This window comes from Saimiri boliviensis, chromosome 16 (genome assembly GCF_048565385.1).
Source record: "Saimiri boliviensis isolate mSaiBol1 chromosome 16, mSaiBol1.pri, whole genome shotgun sequence".
Classification (NCBI taxonomy): domain Eukaryota; kingdom Metazoa; phylum Chordata; class Mammalia; order Primates; family Cebidae; genus Saimiri; species Saimiri boliviensis.
The window spans coordinates 83,079,928-83,099,919 of NC_133464.1; the positions used below are offsets into that span (position 1 = coordinate 83,079,928).

Consider the following 19,992-nt stretch of genomic DNA (forward strand, 5'->3'; position numbering starts at 1 on the left):
AGCACTAATTAGACGTTAAAAGCTTCAACGGCAGGTGCAGCTGGATGACAAACCCCGGCTCAGGATTCCACCCCATTATCTGATCAACCTTCACAACAACGTTTTCATAGGTACCACTGCCCTCCCCATTGCCCAGGAACACCCTCACTGGTCATCCCTGGACAGTTCTTTGTATGGCCAGTTTAAGCCCCTGGACCTAACGGTAAACGAATATAGTTCTTCTTTTCCGAGTGCTCGATTAAATGTCAAAAGATCTGAAATAGCATTGGAAAATAGCGATTCAACTCTGCTTTAATACTTACCCAGTTTATGAAAAGGGCTTGAGTGTACTTCACTACCTCAAGAGTCACCAGCAGACTGATGGGAATAAGATTGTTGTATAAGATGATAAACGTCAACAGGTTGTATCCGAAATTATCTGAAGTTGTGTCTGTGGAAAGAAACCAGAGTATCTGAAAGGTGTTCACAACCGAAGTCTATTGGCTTATTTAGAGATTCATGTTAAAATGGTTATTGAGCACCTCCTGTACGTCAGGAACTGCGAGTTCAATGGCTGGTTTCTGTAGGAGGCACACAGGCCCCACAATGTAACCACGCAGCAGCAGGATGCATCTATTAAAGAGATGCTTACAGGAGGCTTTCTAGTGTAAAGGCATGGTCACTGAAGGCTATCCAGAAGAAGAAATGCTGCTGTCAAGTTTTGAAGAACAGAGAAAAGAAGCGACCTTGAAAGAATGTAGAAAAGAAGACGGGCATTTGAAATGGTTGCAAGGAATATCTACAACCTCACTAAGGTACAAGTATATTGGGGATACCCCAAAGAGCTGAAAAGATGGACAAAATTGTGAACAAGAGAAGCAGACAAAGAGAGAGATGGCTTGAACCTAATTAAAGATAAGAGAAGAGATGTCTGGAGGGAACGAGACTCCTAAAGATGGCACAGGGTCCTGCAGGATGGAGTCCACCCCAGCAGAGGCAGCGTCAGCTCCAGGAGGAACAGAGAATGAGGGAGAAAGAGAGGGGCACAAGCTCTGGGGTATCAAGGGGAAGTTCTTCCCTTGACAGCCACGATCTTCTGCTTGAAGGGTAAAGTAGTGAGATCTTAACTTAGCAAGAGGCTTAAACAGATCATTGCCAACAGGGTTTAACTGGTATTAAAGCTGCCTGCAAAGGGAACTAGAATGAGAATAAAGGTAGCAGAAGGCTAGGATTGGAAGGAGATTGAAAATTGTAATGGCTCCAAAGCATAATTATTGGGGTTTTTTCCCCAGAAAATTACATCAAATGATTGTAGTCTGATTCCAGATTAGAGTTCTGGAGGGTGGCTGTGATGCAAAGATAAGGAGCTGGCCAGTAGTTTTACCTTTCCACAATCCTTTTACTTCCTACTCACTACCAAGCCTTCCGTTGTTCCTGCTGGTTGCTTTTCTTCCTGACATATTACTTTGCTCTCCTGTTCTCCTGTAGAATTAAGGAGTTTCTAAATAGGATCTCTAAGTTCCAATAGCTACAAATATCTCTAAGGTATAAACAAATATACACCTGACAAATTACAAATGCAAAAAATACTAAAGAAGGTCTCCAGGATGAAAGACGAGATACCAGACAGTAATTAAATTCACATAAACAAATAAAGGACACTAGTAATGATAATTCTATAGGCATTTATAAAAGATAATATGATTATATATTCTCAATTTTTAAAAAGCAATTGCAAAAAGCATCATAAAATTGCATTGTTGAACTTATATACAAATGTAATACATATGACAGGGCAAAGGAGTGAGGAGAGAATGAAGGTACATGAAGCAAAGAAATGATACCAGCTGGTAACTCAAATCCAGAGGAAGAAATGAAGAGTCCTGGAAATGGTAAGTAAATATGTTAATATACAACAACCTTGGCCGGGCACAGTGACTAACACCTGTAATCCCAGCACTTTGGGAGGCCAAAGTGCGCAGATTGCATGAGGTCAGGAGTTCGAGACCAGCCTGGCTAACATGGTGAAACCTCGTCTCCATTAAAAATACAAAATTTAGCCAGGTGTGGGTGGCACATGCCTGCAGTCCCAGCTACTCAGGAGGCTGAGGCAGGAGAATCGCTTGAACCTAGGAGGCAGAGGTTGTAGTGAGCCGAGATCACACCACTGCACTCCAGCCTGGGCAGCAGAATGAGACTGTCTCAAAACAACAACAACAGCAACAACAACAACAGCAACAACAAACCCTGTCAATATACTTTTTTCTTTCTTCCTTTAGCTTCTTTAAGGGACATAAGATTATATAAAGCAATAAATATAACACTGTATTTTGGAGTTGACAACACAGATAAATGGAATATAACAATGACAACATCAAGCAGGAGAGGACATGGAGGTACACTGGAGTGACATTTCTGTATTTGACTAGAATTAAGTTAGTATTAATCAAAAGTAGATTCAGATAAATTAAGAGTATACATTGTAACTCCTAGAGCAACCACTAAGAAAATACTTTAACACGGGGTTTAAAAGTAACCATTTGAGTATGAATCAATTCCCAAATGTGCCCATCTTCACTTCATCACGTGATCCTAATCTCATTTCCCCTTGAAAGGCTGGCCTTAGGTACAGTAACCAAAGGGAACAGAAGGACAGCAGGGACACCGTATGACAACCATGCCTGCAAGAATGTCCCAAGGATGATTTTGTTCCACCGGAATGAGCAACTCACCCTGACACTTACCCATCTTCTTGATGTACCAGTTCTTTTCGCCGTGAGATCTGTTCCAGTACAGGGCCCCCGCTGAGCTCACCAAGGCCATGACCAGGAGGATGCCAAACAACACCAGGATCTGCACGTTAGTCACCTTCTCAACATTTGATCTCTTGAGAGGCGCCTTGGTTGAATTCTGCACAATGGCATTGAAAGTCAGTAAGGGTCACAGAGCACGTTTGGGGAAAGGGGTTGGGGGAAAGGAGGTAAAACAACCATATTTAACAACTGACAAGCAAAAGACTATTTTTTGGCCAAATAATCAATGCAATTCAAAAGCATACCATGCTTCTGCATCAATAGCTAGTTTTAAGTAATGAAGACAACAGACTCTACCAGTTTAATGAACACATTCCAACAATAAATGATTCATTCTGTACTTCTTATGATTATATCTCAGCATAAAATTGTCACTTTGCTTATCTTAGAACACAACAGGTTCTAAATAGAGTCCAGTTTCAAAGAAATCAGAACAATGGTAATTCAAGAGAAATTTAGAAGTTCCATATCATAAAAATCCAGAGAGGACCTTCAAAGTAATAGCACAGCTCTACAGTAAATACAAGGAGATATTTCTAAAGCACATATTTTTCCTCCTGGAGCCCAGAATTTGAGGAATAAAAAGACATACACAAACACATACATATCAATAATGCAAAACAGAATATTAATGAGTGTCAAAATAAGTGGATGGACGAAAAGTTCACTTGGAGAACTGTGAATAAGAAGTAGGAGTAGGAAGAGTCATTTTATTTAAATATATCTGAAGGTAGTGTGGTGGGCAAACTAATGACCCCCTCCCACCAGTGATGCCCACATCCTACTGCTGGGGCACTGTAAGCCTGTTATTTTATTTTATTTTTTGAGACAGTCTCACTCAGTTGCACAGGCTAGAGTACAGTGGTGTGATCTCGGCTCATCACAACCTCCGCCTCCCAAATTCAAGTGATTCTCATGCCTCACCTCCCAAGTAGCTGGGATTACAGGTTCCCAACATCACACCCGGCTAATTTTTTGTATTTTTAGTAGAGACGGGGTTTCACCATGTTGGCCAGGCTGGTCTCGAACTCCTGACCTCAGGTGATCCACCCACCTTGGCATCCCAAAGTGCTGGGATTATAGGCATGAGCCATGGCACCTGGCCCGAGTGTATTAGTTTATACAGCAAAAGGATTTTTGCAGATCGGATTAAATTAAATGATTGACTGTGAGATGGGGAAAGATTATCCTGGATTACCCAATGGACCCAATCTAACTACAGGGTCACCAAAAGGGAGAACCTTTCCTAATTGTGCTCAGAGGGAGAGGTGGTGACAAAGAAATGATCAAAGAGATTCCCCTTGGAGGCCTGCAGAAAAGAGCAGCCACCATCTCGAGTTTTAGTGCAAGGATACTCATATTAGACCTCTGACCTATAGAACTTCAGCATAATAACTCATGTTTTTTTAAGTCACTAAAACTATGGAAATCTGTGACAGCAGCCAGAGGAAACCAGTACAGTAGTACAGCTGATGGAGGAAGGAGACACTGAAGAGAGGAAAGCCACAGGGGAATTAATTATAATCCATTCCAGAGGTGAAATAATTCCTGAATTAAATTAGAAGCCAGGAACTGGACAGGGAGAGGTTCGCCCAGGAGTGCCAGCCTGCAAGTCTCCTTCTAAAAAACGGGCCTGGGCTTTTAAGAGACAACACCAACTGGACAAATTTGGGTGATCTGAAAGTTTCTAAGGCACTAACCATAAAAAATGGTACCTCGTGCCAGACTGAAGTCAGCCATCTCCTTCACTAGTCTCAATTGATCTAGTGATGAAAATGTCTCCAAAGATAAGAATACAAATAAAGTCACAATGTGAAAATGAAATTGAGGTGAAAACATGAGGCAATTCACTCCTAAGCTCCAAGAAAAATTTATACCACATCACTGACGTTGTTATACGAATTCTATTGCTAAACCAAAAGTACTATTCTTTTGGGGCGGAGGAGTTGGGGGCTTGCACTGGTGATTCTGAAAAGCTAAGTCCTTTAAATATCTAAACAACAAAGCAGCTTTTTCCTTCATTTCTACTTTTTTCCCTTTTACTTTATTTCTCTAAATTATTCATCCTTTATGGACTTAAAAAAAAAATTCCTCAGGAGTCTAAACGGAAATCCATTAGTAAACACCAACTTATCATCAATCAAAATACTATACCAAGATCAACTGGGACGACACATCCACATCTGGCCTCGTGGTAAGAGCCAGCAGGCCAGGTCCAGGATTGTGCATCCTCTTAAAAACTAAGCATGATCTTATCATTCTTAATAAACATTTACTAAATGTACAGGCAGGAAAAAATTTATCATAAACTTCAAGCCTCATTTTTTGACCCCATTTATTATTGACCTCTGATCTTTTTCAGTGGTTGAATTCCAGCCAATTAGGAGGATTAGAAAAATGTATCTTTCATCCAACAGAAGAGGAATGATCCCAAAACTTCAGGCTTCAACACATGCACTTTGTGGAAAGCCAGCCTCGGCCTACTCACTCCCACTTCATGAATATTCGTACTTGCAATGATCAATAGTGAGCTTCTTTTTTTTTTTTTTTTTTTTTTTTTTTTTGAGATGGAGTCTCACTCTGTCACCAGGCTGTAGTAGTACAGTGGTGTGACCTCAGCTCACTGCAACCTCTGCCTCCCGGGTTCAAGTGATTCTCCTGCCTCAGCCTCCTGTGGAGTTGGATCCACATGTGCACACCACCACACCCAGCTAATTTTTTGTATTTCTAGTAGAGACAGGGGTCTCACCATCATGCCCAGGGTGGTCATGAACCCCTGAGGTCAGGCAATCTGCCCACCTCAGCCTCCCAAAGTGCTAGGATTACAGGTGTGAGCCACCTCACCTGGCCCAATGATGAGTTTTTAATGTTAAATTTCTACAGGCATTATAAGTTCTTTGTAAAATTCTTAAAAGAAACTGGCTACTTCAGCATAATGGAATTATAAATAGAAACAGGTCAAAATGTCAGATTTTGAAAAAGCTGAAATCTGACGTCAATCTGAATTCTAGTTAGAACAGCTGTCCCCAGCCTTTTTGGCACCAGGTACTGATTTCATGAAAGACAATTTTTCCACGGACTTAGGTGGGGATGATTTTGGGGTGATTTAATCACATTATATTTATTGTGCACTTTAATTCTATTACGCTTACGTTGCAATATATAATGAAATAATTATATGACTCACCATAACGTAGAATCAGTAGGAGCCCTGAGCTTGTTTTCCTGCAACTAGATGGTCCCATCTGGGGGTGATGGGAGACGGTGACAGATCATCAGGCATTAGATTTTCATAAGGAGCATGCAACCTAGATTACTCGCATGCGCAGTTCACAGCAGGGTTCACGCTCCTGTGAGAATCTAATGCCACTGATGATTGACAGGAGGCAGAGCACAGGCAGTAATGAAAAGGATAGAGAGCTGCTATAAATACAGATGAAGCTTCACTAGCTCGCCTGCCACTCTCTCCTGCTGTGAGGCCTGGTTCCTAACAGGCCACAGACTGTGGTTTGGGGCTTGGGGACCCCTGAGTTACATTGACTCTGGAGTTTCACTGCCTGTTTTTATTCCTTTTTTGGGGTGGGGTTGGGGGGATAGAGTCTGGCTCTGTTGCCCAGGCTGGAGTACAGCAGCACAAACTTGGCTCACTGCAACCTCCACCTCTTGGATTCAAGTGATTCTCCTGCCTCAGCCTCCTGAGCAGCTGAGATTATAGGCACGTGCCACCACACCCAGATAATTTTTGTCTTTTTAGTAGTGATGGGGTTTCACCATGGTGGCCAGGATGGTCTCAAATTCTTAACCTCAGGTGATCCACCTGGCTCGGCCTCCCAAAGTGCTGGGATTACAGAGGTGAGCCACCACACCCAGCCAGACTGCTTGTGTTGTAAATCTTACTAGTTTTGTTATCTTGGGTGACTAGGACACTCTGTGCCTCAAGTCTCCTCATCTGTAAAATGAGCACAATACTACCTAGCCATTGTGAGGAATAAACAAGTTGATATATGGGCCTTGCTCAGCATAGTGCATGATTTGTTGTCACTATGTTTGCTATAATTAGTGTGATAATCTCCTTTTCCCATTAAATCAACCAATAGAAATAGTAGACTGAAATATTTCTGCATGTAAGTAAACTAAGCATGAACTAGAGGAAATTTGAAGGACAAAAGGCATTGAGGTAAGAAACCTAAAAAAAAAGAGGGGGGTGGGTAGAAGAAGCCTACAGCAATTGAGTTTCCTCTCTGTGGTCAAGCAGCACAAGCACAGACAAACATTGTTATTTCACAAACAGGATGGCTTCCAGCTATGTGTGTTATATTTTTTTTTGAAAACTCATTATTTTTACCTGTTGTTTCAGCCCTAAAGGCATAGCAGGTCTAGCACAGATGTTTCTGGGGTTTTCTATCATTCTATACAAGAGCAATCAACATGCAAGAAGCCTTGCAAAGAGGCTTATCACACCTAGGGGCAGGACAAGTGCCTCTCACGCTCACAGAATGGAAAATCAGCGCATGCCTTGCTCACTGAAGAGATACTGGAGCATTTTAAAAGACAGTGTAATTAACTCATATAATATTGTTTTTCTAGAGCATACTTGTAATATTGCTTTTCTAGAGCAAAAGCTATATTACCAATGTATGCTCTAGAAAAACAGTGTGACACCCTGAAAAAAAAGCAACCCCAATGTATAAGAAAATTTGGAAAGTTCTAAAATTTATAATATGCACAATCTTAAAACTAGTACTGGGACCTTGACAAAATGTGAGCTAGCGACCCATGATCTCTCTGCCACTTCATCATAAAAAATAAATAAATAAATAATAATAAAAAAAACAGAAGTAGGCTGGGCACAGTGGCTCAAGCCTATAATCCCAGCACTTTGGGAAGCCAAGGTGGGTAGATCACTTGAGTTCAGAAGTTTAAGACCAGCCTGGGAAACACGGTGAAACCCTGTCTCTACAAAAAATACAAAAATTAGCCGGGCATAGTGGCATGTACCTGTAGTCCCAGCTACTCAGGATGTGGGAGGATGGCTTGAGCCTGGGAGGCTGAGGTTGCAGTGAGCCAAGATCGGGTCACCACACTCCAGCCTGGGCAAGAAAACCAGACCCTGTCTCAAAAAAAAACAAAAACAAAAACAGAAGTAGTGATCTGTAGTTAGTGGAGCACCAAAGTGTTTCGCAGAGGTTACTGACGCTGCACTAGGGAAGCTAAAGGACACTTTCTAGGTGGCAGGGTGCTAAACTATTTTTTAACAGGGTCTCGCTCTGTCTTCCAGGCTGGTCTCAAACTCCTGGTCCCAACCAGTCCACCAACCTCAACCTCCTGAGTTCTTGCACGGCTAGAGCACTAAACCGTTCACCAAGATAAAGTCTTCATATGCAGGCTGCTCAGAAACAATAAATTTAAAGCATTCCAGTCAGCCCTTGTGAATGGACGAGGACCTAGCAGTGGCGATAGATCAGGCACATCTCAGATACACTAAAAATCCTGATCTACCCAAGAGCTGCCTCTCAGCATTCACCAACTCTTCATTTTTCTAGCTGCCATGGAGCCCTCCCGCCTTGCTTCAGTACACAACCTCTGTGACCGCCCCGTTGCGCTGGGGCCCTACCATTCCAGCTCCTGAACTTCTGTCTGTACCGTGACTCCCTCGAGAGCTCTCCTCCTCCTTGCCTCACACAGTCAAGGACACACCTCCCTTGAGCACACCCAAGCAGAGGGTGAGCAAGTAGACATCTGCATCCTTTGGCCTCTGAAGGTAACATTACCAGATGTATATTCAAGACCTGATAATACTTCTGGACCTTTATTCCCTGGATGACATGTTAAAAAAAAAAAAAAAAAAAACTCACTCATAAAATTCATGCCATTTAGCTGCACTACCTTCTGCCCCTCCCCCATAGCCAGGCCACCAACCTCTCAGTTGCTCCCTGTCACTCACTGAAGACTTGACATCTGGCTCATGGCATTCCTCTGTGGCCCAGCCTCACTATTATCTCATCTTCAAAATCACAGCGCTGACCCATTAAATGCCTTAGTCTCTCAGTTCCTTACTTGTCAACATCAAATAACCTTCAAGCGCTCTGCCTTTGGCTTCCTGCTCCCATGGGTCACTCCCAGCTCTCTCATGCTAGAAACTGCCTATCCCAGAAATACAAAGACAAGATTCTACACACTGATCAGTCTGTCACTCAGCAACTCCAGCAATCCTCTCCAACTTCAGAGAGTCTCTCAACCCTTCTCATCTCATCTCTCCCCGTCTTCAATGTGTTTACTAGCTGGGGTAGCCACCGGGGTCTATCGCTTCATCTGCTCTGATAGTTACCTCTTTCATCTGACTATCATTTGACCTCAAAGAGGAGGTCGACACAACAGTCTCCCTTCCCTAGCTCAGTATCTAAAATGTGCTTCTGCCAGAGGAATCATTCTTAGTATCCAGATACCCCCAAATCTAGGTTGGATGGCCCTCCTATACACACTGACAGCACTTAGTCATGACACACATTCCAGTATCTCTGGCTCTGCTTTGTCATTCTGTATTAGTCCTTAGCTCGACTAGCTCCCCAACGGTAAGACTGGGCCTTTCGCTATTGCACCCATATGGCCTAGCACTACTCTTGAATACATGGTGTTCACTAAATATTTTTTAATCAAGAAATACAGCCAAATGTGCATTTTATAAGTTATGCAAAAGAGCAGACAAGCTGAAAAGCCAATTCTCATTAATAGCCACCATTAGCAAAAACGAGATGCCAAGTGACACCAAAGAAATGTAAGAAATGACATATACCAACACTGATTTATGTAGTATTTCCAAAGCTGTCTGGCAAAACACATCATAATATCAATGTGACCTATACATTCACAAGCAATTTTTTAAAAAACATTAACAGGGAAAAAGAGCAAAATCATTTTAACTTCATTTTTTTCTTCAGTATATGAAAAATAAACAGTTCAAAAATAACTGATTTTAAAGTGTCCAACGTTCAGTTAAATAAGACAATTTGCTGTAAACTCCTAATTAATGGGGTAAAGAGGAAAAGTAGAAAGAGAAATTTAAAAGTTAGAACTAATCCCCCCTTTAGTCCAGAAGATAAAATAAGTTAGAACTGAATGTTCCCCCCACACCTAGAAATCAAAGAGCATTTGTATTTCAGGCAAAAGGCAACACATACCAGATAAGAGAACAGAAATCTAGAAGAAACTACCTAAGGAACAAAAATAAAGGCAGTTTGTTTCCAAATTTAGGTTCATAGACAAACTCGAACTTCCTAATGCAACATCTGCATTTTCTACCTTCTAGTTAATAAAAGCAGAAAGAAAAAAAAAGACTGAAATCAGTAACGTTTTACCTGCATGAGTTTGGTGTCATGTCCAGTATAAACAACTATGCCAAAGACCCACTGAGTATTTCTAAGCTGTGTACCTCTTAGTAAGATCTGGTCAGGCCCAAGGGCAACAAGGCTAAAAATAAAAAATAAAAATAAATGATATTAAATGATAGTGTGGAAAATGAGCATGAGCTTTTCCCTTAAAAATGAACCCACAATAAATCAAATGTTCCCTTTGCTCCAATTTGAACTACTTTACTGAGAAACACAGGCAACAAAGGTTACCGCTGGCTTAATCTATCCCAAAAAGACCCACAAAAAGCTTTATTTTATCCATTCATCACTACAGAAAAAATACTTTCTGTATAAAATGTTAGAGAGAATTATATCTCTCAGGATCCTGTTATGAAACTCAACACCCAGAAAGGAAGTTGCTAAAATAATAACTGAAACTTACTCATTTGTAATAAATATTATTGGAAATATTATTATTATTTGTAAAATAAATCTAGTGTATTTTACAGACTATTAGAAGGGAATTAAAAAAAAAAAAAGCAGTGACCTATCATATAAAGTTTGTCAAGGATGATTTAATGAGTAAATAAAGACCTGAGTGGTAATTTAGAAATTCAAAATGGGGAGCCCATAGAATAGTTATGTGCTAAGTGAAACCAAGAAGCTCTCACACTTAGCTGTCATATTTATAGTAATTTAGGTTGATTCCCATGATCAGGTTCTTCCAAGCCTTGGGTCATCAAAATACAAAGGACAGCCCAAGAGGCTGGGTTACAGGGTTGGGGGTGGGGGCATTGGCAAGAGGCACAAAACAAAAGATGGGCCAGAAGGTAGAAACCACAACCCAACATCATAACAAAAGACAACTTCGGAACAACAGGACAAATGCCAGAAGGACAAAGATAACAGGATATGGACAGGAGGGCACTGAATATTCTAAGGGAAGAATAAGCATTCATTTCACTCAACTTTCTAAAAACAAACAAATGCTCCTTAGAAGGAGGCTAGCAAAAAAAAAAAAAAAAAAAAAAAAAAAAAAATATATATATATATATATATATATATATATATATGCATTTATGTAACATGTGTATTAGCTTTTATACACCTCAGTTGCCTCTCCTCTGCTTTTCTGGACAATTTTATGAAACTAAAACCATGTCTCCTGCCTGGCAGAGAATAGGCACAGAAAGAATATGCCACATGCTTTGAGCTTCATCTGAGAACCTTCAGCTCAGGGATTTTTTCTTAAATTTAAGGAAGGCTTTAAATTAATTGAAAGGGTATGAAATCTCACTGTTTTAAGATATTACAAAACTAGAAAACAAACATGTTTTCCAAAGCTCCAGTAATTCTTAGTCACATAGTTTAACAGACAAGGAAAATGAATACAATACCTTTTCCCATCTAAGTTCAAGTTTCCAGTGAAGTCATAGAGGTGGCGGTTGGGCCCTTCACATTCTATGGTTCCAGACAACTTCATCAAAACTTCCCGGGTTTGCATGTCAGCAGTATGGCTCAAAGCCTGAAAGATTAAACCAAAAGAGGAAATCAAACACAGTCTTTTGTGTTTAGGGGCACCATTCAGCATCCGTGTGGTTAATCAAAATGAAAAAACAAGGCATCCCCAGTGCAATCATTTGGGGAGCTAACAAATCAAACTGTCAGCCCCTCAAGGCAGACTTTCCCAGCAGCTTTTGCCACAATGATCTAACATGAAAATGGCAAAAGAATTTAATGAAGCCGAAAGTTAAGATCCCACCACTGTGCTGGAAACATCCGCGCATAATAGTTAACATACTCCAGGATCTACAGCAAGGATAATCTACTAGCTGTACTCTAACACTGGTCATGAAAATAGAACAGAGTAGCCCTTTAATATTTTACACTATCTAGCATCCTTCTCTTTTTATTTAAAAGACAGGGTCTCACTCTGTCCTCCACGGTGGAGTGCAGTGGTGCAATCATGGTTCACTGCAGCCTCAAAATCCCGGGCTCGAGTGACCCTCCCACCCCATCCTCCTACGTAGCTGGGACTACAGGTATGTGCCATCATGCCCAGCTACCTTTTGAAATTTTTTGTAGGAATAGGGTCTTACTATGTTGTCCAGGCTGTAACTCTTTTTCAAATGGAAAAAAAAAATGTCTTAAGCAAATAGCTACAGTAGAAAAGAAAGACATATAGACAGAATTTCTGAATTCAACTTTAAGCAGCAAAATTTTTTTAATAGTCAAAATCCTCAAAAAGGTTATATGTCAAAGACCATTCTTATTCTTCATTTTGGCTGGGTGCAGTAGCTTATGCCTGTAATGCCAGCACTTTGGGAGGCCAAAGAAGGCAGATCACTTGAGTTTAGGAGTTCAAGACGAGCCTGGCCAACATGGTGAAACTCCCTGTCTACTAAAAAATATAAAAATTATTCAGCACCCGGGAGGGGAGCACTACACACTGGGGTCCGTTGGGGGGAAATGGGGGAGGGGCGGGGGGTGGGGAAGTGGGAAGAGATAGCATGGGGAGAAATGACAGATACAGGTGAGGGGACGGAAGGCAGCAAACCACACTGCCATGTGTGTACCTATGCAACAATCTTGCATGTTCATCACATGTACCCCGAAACCTAAAATGCAATAAAATAAAATAAAATAAAAATAAAAATAAAAATAAAAAAATAAAAATTAGCCAGGTGTGGTGGCATGCACCCATAGTCAGGAGGGTGAGGTAGGAGAATCGCTTGAACCCGGGAGGCAGAGATTGCAGTGAGCTGAGATTGCAACACTGTACTCCAGCCTGGGTGACAGAGTGAGACTCTTATCTCAAAAAAAAAAGAACCAAAAAAGACCATTCTTCATTCTAGAATTAAAATACATGACAAGAATAGTTTTATTTAAGGCATGGAAGTTTTCTATCTAATTATAGCACTCTCTAGGATTAGAATCTTTATTACAACAATGATGTAAACTGGGTACCTGGAGCTTTTTTGCTTCATTTGTCCACTAAGCTGTGTCCTTCCCACCCACTCAGCTTTGCTGAGATGTCCCCTCTCTCCAGCATCACAGGCAAAAAACTCAGTAAGATGCCGTATGAAAGCCTGGCACCCTTTGGGACCTAGAGTATGATGCAGCCTGCTTTTTCCAGCTCTCTTTACGTGTTCTCCCTCATCATAGATGGCATTAGGGGTAAGGCCTAACCCTTTGTGCTGAGTATTTTGTTTCTCTAGAAAAAGATGTGTGGGGACCACATTTGCAGTTGGGTCCACCACAACAACACAAGTCATCAGAGGCGACTTTACCTGGCGTATTTTAAGGTTCGTTTCCCCATCCAGATTAGCTGTTTCGACATAACACATTGCCTGAGGTTCACTGAGGAGAGAAAACGGAAGAGCCAAGGTTAGTAAAGTCCTTTCCACAAATTCACAGCTTATAATATCTCTATTATGGAATCTATGCCTGCTGATTGGCCCTTCAAAATAAATTGTAATAAATAACCACTATAGCAGGAGTAATGATGAAAAAGGAAAGACACCCTCATCTTTGGGACTCAGCACCAGTACAGAGTCAGTCATTTGCCGAGATGATCTACCCTTGTAAGCCCCACATAATGACTGCTGAGCCTCAAGAAGATGGGAGTGAACTGAAGATGAAAGAAAAGGGGAAACACATGATGTCCCCACTCAGATGCAACCCCTGGGTTCAGGCAGTCCTTCAAGTCTGGGGCTGGGCCTGATCAAAAAGGCTGCCCAAGGTATGGCCAGTAGACACACACGCTTTTTGAATAAAATGACAGCCAGAGGAGTTGAAGGATCAAGGCATGGGCTTAGCAAGGATTTGCTTCTCTGCCATTTTCACAATCTCAAAGCCAACTTTTAAATCAAAATACCTATCATTAAAGACAGAAAACTCAAAGAATAAAAATAAGCATAACAGATATTGTACTCCTATTTATAATCTTTGGGTTTAGCTAAGTTCACATAGTTAGTGTTGTAAGAGAATGGACTCTGCAATCCACTAGTTAAGGTAAAATCCCCTGGCACCACCTTTATGGGCTATATGGCCTTGGCAAATTGTTTAGTCTTTCTGTATCTCAATCTTGTCACGTGCAAAAGAAGTCTCTCAAGGGTTATTGGGAAGATTAAGTGCGCCAACCTCTTCAACAGGCTGTTCAGCACACAGCACACACTCAGACACTAATAAGGAGCATGCTGGAAATACGATGACAGCTTAAGCAATCCCATATTAAGACTAAGTTTAAAAAAAAAAAAAAAAAAAAAAAAAAAAAAAAACTAGCTAGGCACCATAGCTCACGCCTATAATCCCAGCACTTTGAGAGTCCAAGGCAGGAGGACTGCTTGAGGCCAGGAGTTCCAGAATCAGCTTGGGCAACATCTGAAAATTTTTTTCTAAATTAGTCTCTACAAAAAAAAATTTTTTTAATGTACCAGGCATAGTGGCATGCACCTGTGGTCCCAGCTACTCAGGAGGCTGAGATGGGAGGATCACTTGAGCCTAGGAGTTTGAACTTACAGTGAGATATGATTGTGCCACCACACTCCAGCCTTGGTGACAGAGTAGACCTTATCCCAAAAAAAAAAAAAAAAAATACACACACACACGCACACACACAATTTTCTAGGATCACAGCCAAGACTTATAGCCCAAACTATCAAGTGATCAATAATTCAATACTTCTAAGAATTTCTTTGTTATCAATCAATACGGGCAAACATAAATCCAGCCCTGCGTTATTGGTTCTTTTTCCCTCCACAGGTCTGGGGTCCTATTTTAAAATCTATTATCTCAAGCAGAAAACTAATGCTTAGGCTTAAAATCCATTGAGTGATTAAATTCAACATAAGAAACGCTGTCTGCAATCAAAGAAAATGCAAGCAGCATGAGTATCTATGATTCCAATAGTGTATAAATATAGGAAGTTAAGAGTCCTAACGTCACACAATTTAATCTTGAATTCAAGAATAGATGTCTACTCTTGTCCTAATTTTGGCTTTCTTTCCTAGCTATATACGTTCCTGCCTCAAGCCCAAAAAATGTCAAGAATTGCACTGAGTGATGATTCCTTCCTAGAATAAAACTACCTGGAGAATGTGAAAATGATACTTGGATACAAAAGGGCCAAATGTGAACGGATGAAGAGCAAACACCATCTGCCGGTCATGTTTACACTGAGAAAATATCTGTGGTTCTTGAACAGCTATTAAAGTGGAGCTCTGGGTTCTACAAGACAGACTGCTTGGCAGAGCCCATCAGGAAACAAATTCTAAAATCACAGATATGCTGCAACCTGACATTAATGAAAGGACCACTCTACTGCTCTTGACTCAGTGTCCCTATACATAAGAACTATCCCCCAAATAGCCAGAAGACTAAGTGGAGTCAATACACGTAAAAGCATTCAGAAAAAGCACAAAGGAATGAGCGGGAGAAAGAAACCAAGGGTCACGGCAGGAGAAGGCAAATGACAAGAAATGGAAAAATGGGACAGAGGATGGTAGAAGGGAACGGGTGGCCCAAGACTGCTCCAGTCACTGCTTATTATTTCATTGTTCTTAACATCTATTGCAAAAAAAAAAAAAAAAAAAGGTGCCCACTAGCACAGCTGACCTGGAGGACAGCAGGACCACATCTGCTGGAAGATACTGCCCATTGACGACCTTCACAATGTCTCCCACTGCCACCTAGAGAGCCAGCAACGAGGACAGAGAGGCATGAAAGAAAAGAAAGAAAACACACATGGTGAAAAAGGTGCTTAAATATTTGAAGAAAAAATTACTATATAACTAAGCCGTGAAGTTTAAGACGGAGAAACCCAAAATATTTTCCGTGACAAGAACCCAAGGAAAGTACTTCCATGCAGCCATTGGTAATGTTGCCTTTCTGCAATGTTAACAGCAAAGGAAAGGGAGAGGGAGAAAAGGGATAAGTCAGAACAGCTATAAAGATCTCGTTTTCTTAAAACTATCCACCCATTTACAAACACTTGAGCATCTCCACAGCTGCATGTGGTTGGGTAGGATGGTCATGCACACACCTCCAGAGCCAGCCTAATGCCTGGGCTTAATTCCCACTGCACCCTGATGAGATGTGTAACGATGAACAAGTTATGTAAACTCTGTGTACCTCTGTTTTCTCATCTATATAAAGGGGATAAAGACACATATTTCATAGAGTAACCATAAAGATCAACTAAATTAACACATATATTTTTCTCTGTTTTACAAATTGAGGTGCTGAACAAAATAACTTGATCACAGTAATACAGCTACTGAGTGTTAGAACCAGGATTCAAAACCGGGCAAACTGCAGGGAAGGCCAACACTGTTTTTAAAAGGCAACACTAAATTCATCCATGAAAAGTGCACCTAAAAAGGTGCCCTGGAACCACATAAAATGGAGAAGATTTGTACAGGCTTAAGAAATTCCCAGAAAAAGAATCACGGTCAAAGTCAGAGACCACTCTGGGGAACAGACTCCACCAGACAGAAGATCCCAAGCCACGGAAAAGGGCTGTAGTCTCCAAAATGGCACCATGGCCAAGGGTCTACAAATCTTGTCAGTAACATTGCAGAAAGCACCCTGGTAGTGAGAACTGGGGCTTTCAAATCCAACCCTAGCTTTATAGCCATGTGCTAGCTTTGTGATCTCAGCAAGCTGCTTCGCCTCTCAGCTCCCCGGCGTCTCATGTCTGAAACAGAAAAGCAGTGCCACCGGCCTTGTAAGGCAGATTCAGTGACTAAGGAAGTATACGTGGCACCTGGCATAGAGGTCCATGTCAATGTCAGTCCCCATCAGCAGAAGTATAACTGAAAGGACATCATGACTGTGAAGGTCAAGGACATTGGAATTATCTGATGACAACAGAAGACCATTCCTAGTACAATAATACATAATTGCAAAGCTTAAAATAGGCACTTCTGCTTTCTATTTCCTATTCCAGCCACATTACTATTCTCTTAGAAACCAGGAATTTCAAGTGATATAATACTTGTAAAAAACTATCAGATCTTATAAACTGGCAGGTGCCCAGGTTTAATTTTCTGTTGGGAAACAGGCAAATTTACTGAAAGGTATCCTATTGGTGCTTTAAGTTGTTTATTAAAGTGTGGAGAAATGCTACAAAGCTATTTTAACAACCACCAGTACAAAAGCAAGGGATGGCGCCGGGCGTGGCTGTTCACACCTGTAATCCCAGCACTTTGGGAGGCCAAGGCAAGCAGATCACGAGGTCAAGACATGGAGACCATCCTGGCCAACATGGTGAAACCCCCTCTACTAAAAATACAAAAATTAGCCAGGCATGGTGGCGCACACCTGTAATCCCAGCTACTCGGGAGGCTGAGGCAGGAGAATCACTTGAACCCGGGAGGCAGAGGTTACAGTGAGCTAAGATCGCACCACTGCACTCCAGCCTGGTAACAGAGCAAGATTCCATCTCAAAAAAAAAAAAAAAAAAAAAAAAAAAGGCAAGGGATGTTATATGAATCATAAGTGTTTTTTAAAAGTAAAAATTTCCTGGCTGGACATAGTGGCTCAAACCTGTAATCCCAGCGTTTTGGGAAGCCGAGGCAGGTGGATCACTGGAGGCCAGGAGTTCAAGATCAGTCTGGCTAACACAATGAAATCCCTATCTCACTAAAAAAAAAAAAAAAAAAAAAAAAAAAAAAAAAAAAAAAAAAAAATTAGCCTTCCAAAGTGCTAGGCGTGGTGGTGGGCACCTGTAGTACCAGCTACTGGGGAGACTGAGGCAGGAGAATCACTTGAACCCAGGAGGTAGAGGTTGCAGTGAGCTGAGACAGCACCACTGCACTTCAGCCTGGGCAACACAGTGAGACTCTGTCTAAAAAAAAAAAAGGAAAAATATTGTATAGAAATAGTTGAATTACATATAAAATTCAGAAGAAGTAATTAATAAAGAAAAAAACGGTAGACAGGAAAATTCGTCATGTTTTCAAATGAAAAAAGGAAATGGATTTTTTTTTAATGCAAAGTGGGAAGACAAGAGAAATTATGGCTTTCTATCATCTTTGCTCTCTAAATAAAGAAACATTCATATCCCAGTAACCGAGTACTAAGAAGTTTGGTGTACATGAGAAACTACTTACTTGAATTTTGCTTAAAAATGATTTTTTCTTTGATTAGTTGTTTTCTGTTTATAAGACAAAGTCTCACTCTGCCACGCAGGCTGGAGAGCAGTGGCATGATCAAGGCTCACTGCAACCTCTGCCTCCCAGGCTCAAGTGTTCTTCCCACTTCAGCCTCCTGAGTAGCTGGGATTACAGGCACACACCACCACGCCCGGCTAGTTTTTGTTATTTTTTATAGAGATGGGGTTTGGCCATGTTGACCAGGCTGGTCTTGAGCTCCTGAGCTCAACTGATCCACCTGCCTTGGCCTTCCAAAGTGCTGGGATTACAGTCATGAGAGCGCCCGGCCTGGAAATGATTTTCTGCGTAATGTTCTTATGTAATTGTTCCTTGTGTGTACAATATTCCCTCAAAGAATTAGTACAGTGGGAACAGAAACCCTCCAGATCCCTGAATCTACTCTAGCCCCAGAGAGTTCCTCAAGTCTCTTAATTTTGAGGAAGTAGCTAAAAGATCCTCCCAAAGTCAATTAAAGCCACTGAGATCCACCCAAGAGCTGCCTCTGGGCTCTCACCAATGACTCAGCTACAGCCCAGGAGATGGCGGACCTGAGCTTCAGCACTTCAGATTAGATTGTTATCATTTTCAGGATCTTAAGGACAGCCAGCTCCCCCTTGCCTGACACCTCTGCCCTCTCCTGTATTCTCATCCTCACACTGAACTACTCACAGTTCTGCGGCTGGTTACTCCTGATTCACCCTTCAAGAGAGAACTAGAGCATCTCTTGAGGGCAGACTATCCTGACTTGAACCACCTGGTCTAGATGGGAAACCCCTCCCAGCTGTTCCCAAAGTGGAAGCTTTCTCCTACACAGAGCTCAACAACAACACTGCATGGGGTTAGTTGCCTCTCTCTCCCAGGACACCGGTGGTTCTTGGGTATGCTCCCTACACCATCAGCATCAGCCTCAACTAAGAATGTTAAACTGAAAATTCTAGGACTCTACACAAGATACAGTGAATCAGAAAGCCTGGGAGTGGGGCCCAGCCATCTGGATTCTAGTAGCCCTGTGGATGGTGATTGGGATGCCCACTGAAGTTTGAAACTCCTTAAGGGAAGCATTGTATGTCATTCTTCCTGTGCCTAATACAATCTCTGGCACATGCCAAGATAGATAGATAGATAGACATTGATTGATTGATTGACTGATTAGATGGAATCTCTTTCTTGTTGCCCACGCTAAAGTGCAGTGGCACGAACTCAGCTCACTGCAACCTCTGCGTCCGGGTTCAAGTGATTCTCTCGCCTCAGCCTCCCCAGTGGCTGGAATTACAGGTGCCCACGACCACACCTGGCTAATTTTTGTATTTTTAGTAGAGACAGGGTTTCACCATGTTGGCCAGGCTGGCCTCGAACTCCTGAGTTCAGGTGATCCACCCACCTCGGCCTCCCAAAGTGCTGGGATTACAGACGTGAGCCACCGCACCCAATCATACATTTTAAACTGAAATAAAAATGCATGCAGTATAGTATCTAACTCGTATTTCTTTGTTATTGTTGTTTCTCTCCCAAAATGAACATGAGAAACAGTCATGAGTTTCAGGAGCCTACAAAGCCCTCACAGAAGACCATCGGTCAGAGACCATCACTCCATTTTCTGCTGTTTCAAGTAGTGTCAGGACCTCTGAATCCAAATCATCCTTTACTCCAGCTGATACGGATACCTTTCTGGAGAAGGAGTAACAAGAGGAACCC

General features: G+C 41.6%; 1 protein-coding gene across 1 annotated transcript in view; it reads right to left on the reverse strand.

Annotated features, from left to right (window-relative positions):
- The window catches only part of ATP8A2 (ATPase phospholipid transporting 8A2), a 653,421-nt gene that overhangs the window by 490,252 nt on the left and 143,177 nt on the right, over window positions 1-19,992 (reverse strand). Inside the window, exons 7-12 of the mRNA XM_039473330.2 lie at window positions 15,758-15,831; window positions 13,432-13,501; window positions 11,539-11,666; window positions 10,148-10,259; window positions 2,724-2,889; window positions 303-430 (exon numbers count right to left, since the gene is read on the reverse strand). Of these exons, the coding sequence (XP_039329264.1) occupies window positions 303-430; window positions 2,724-2,889; window positions 10,148-10,259; window positions 11,539-11,666; window positions 13,432-13,501; window positions 15,758-15,831 (678 nt within the window). The remainder of the gene's footprint in view (window positions 1-302; window positions 431-2,723; window positions 2,890-10,147; window positions 10,260-11,538; window positions 11,667-13,431; window positions 13,502-15,757; window positions 15,832-19,992) is intronic.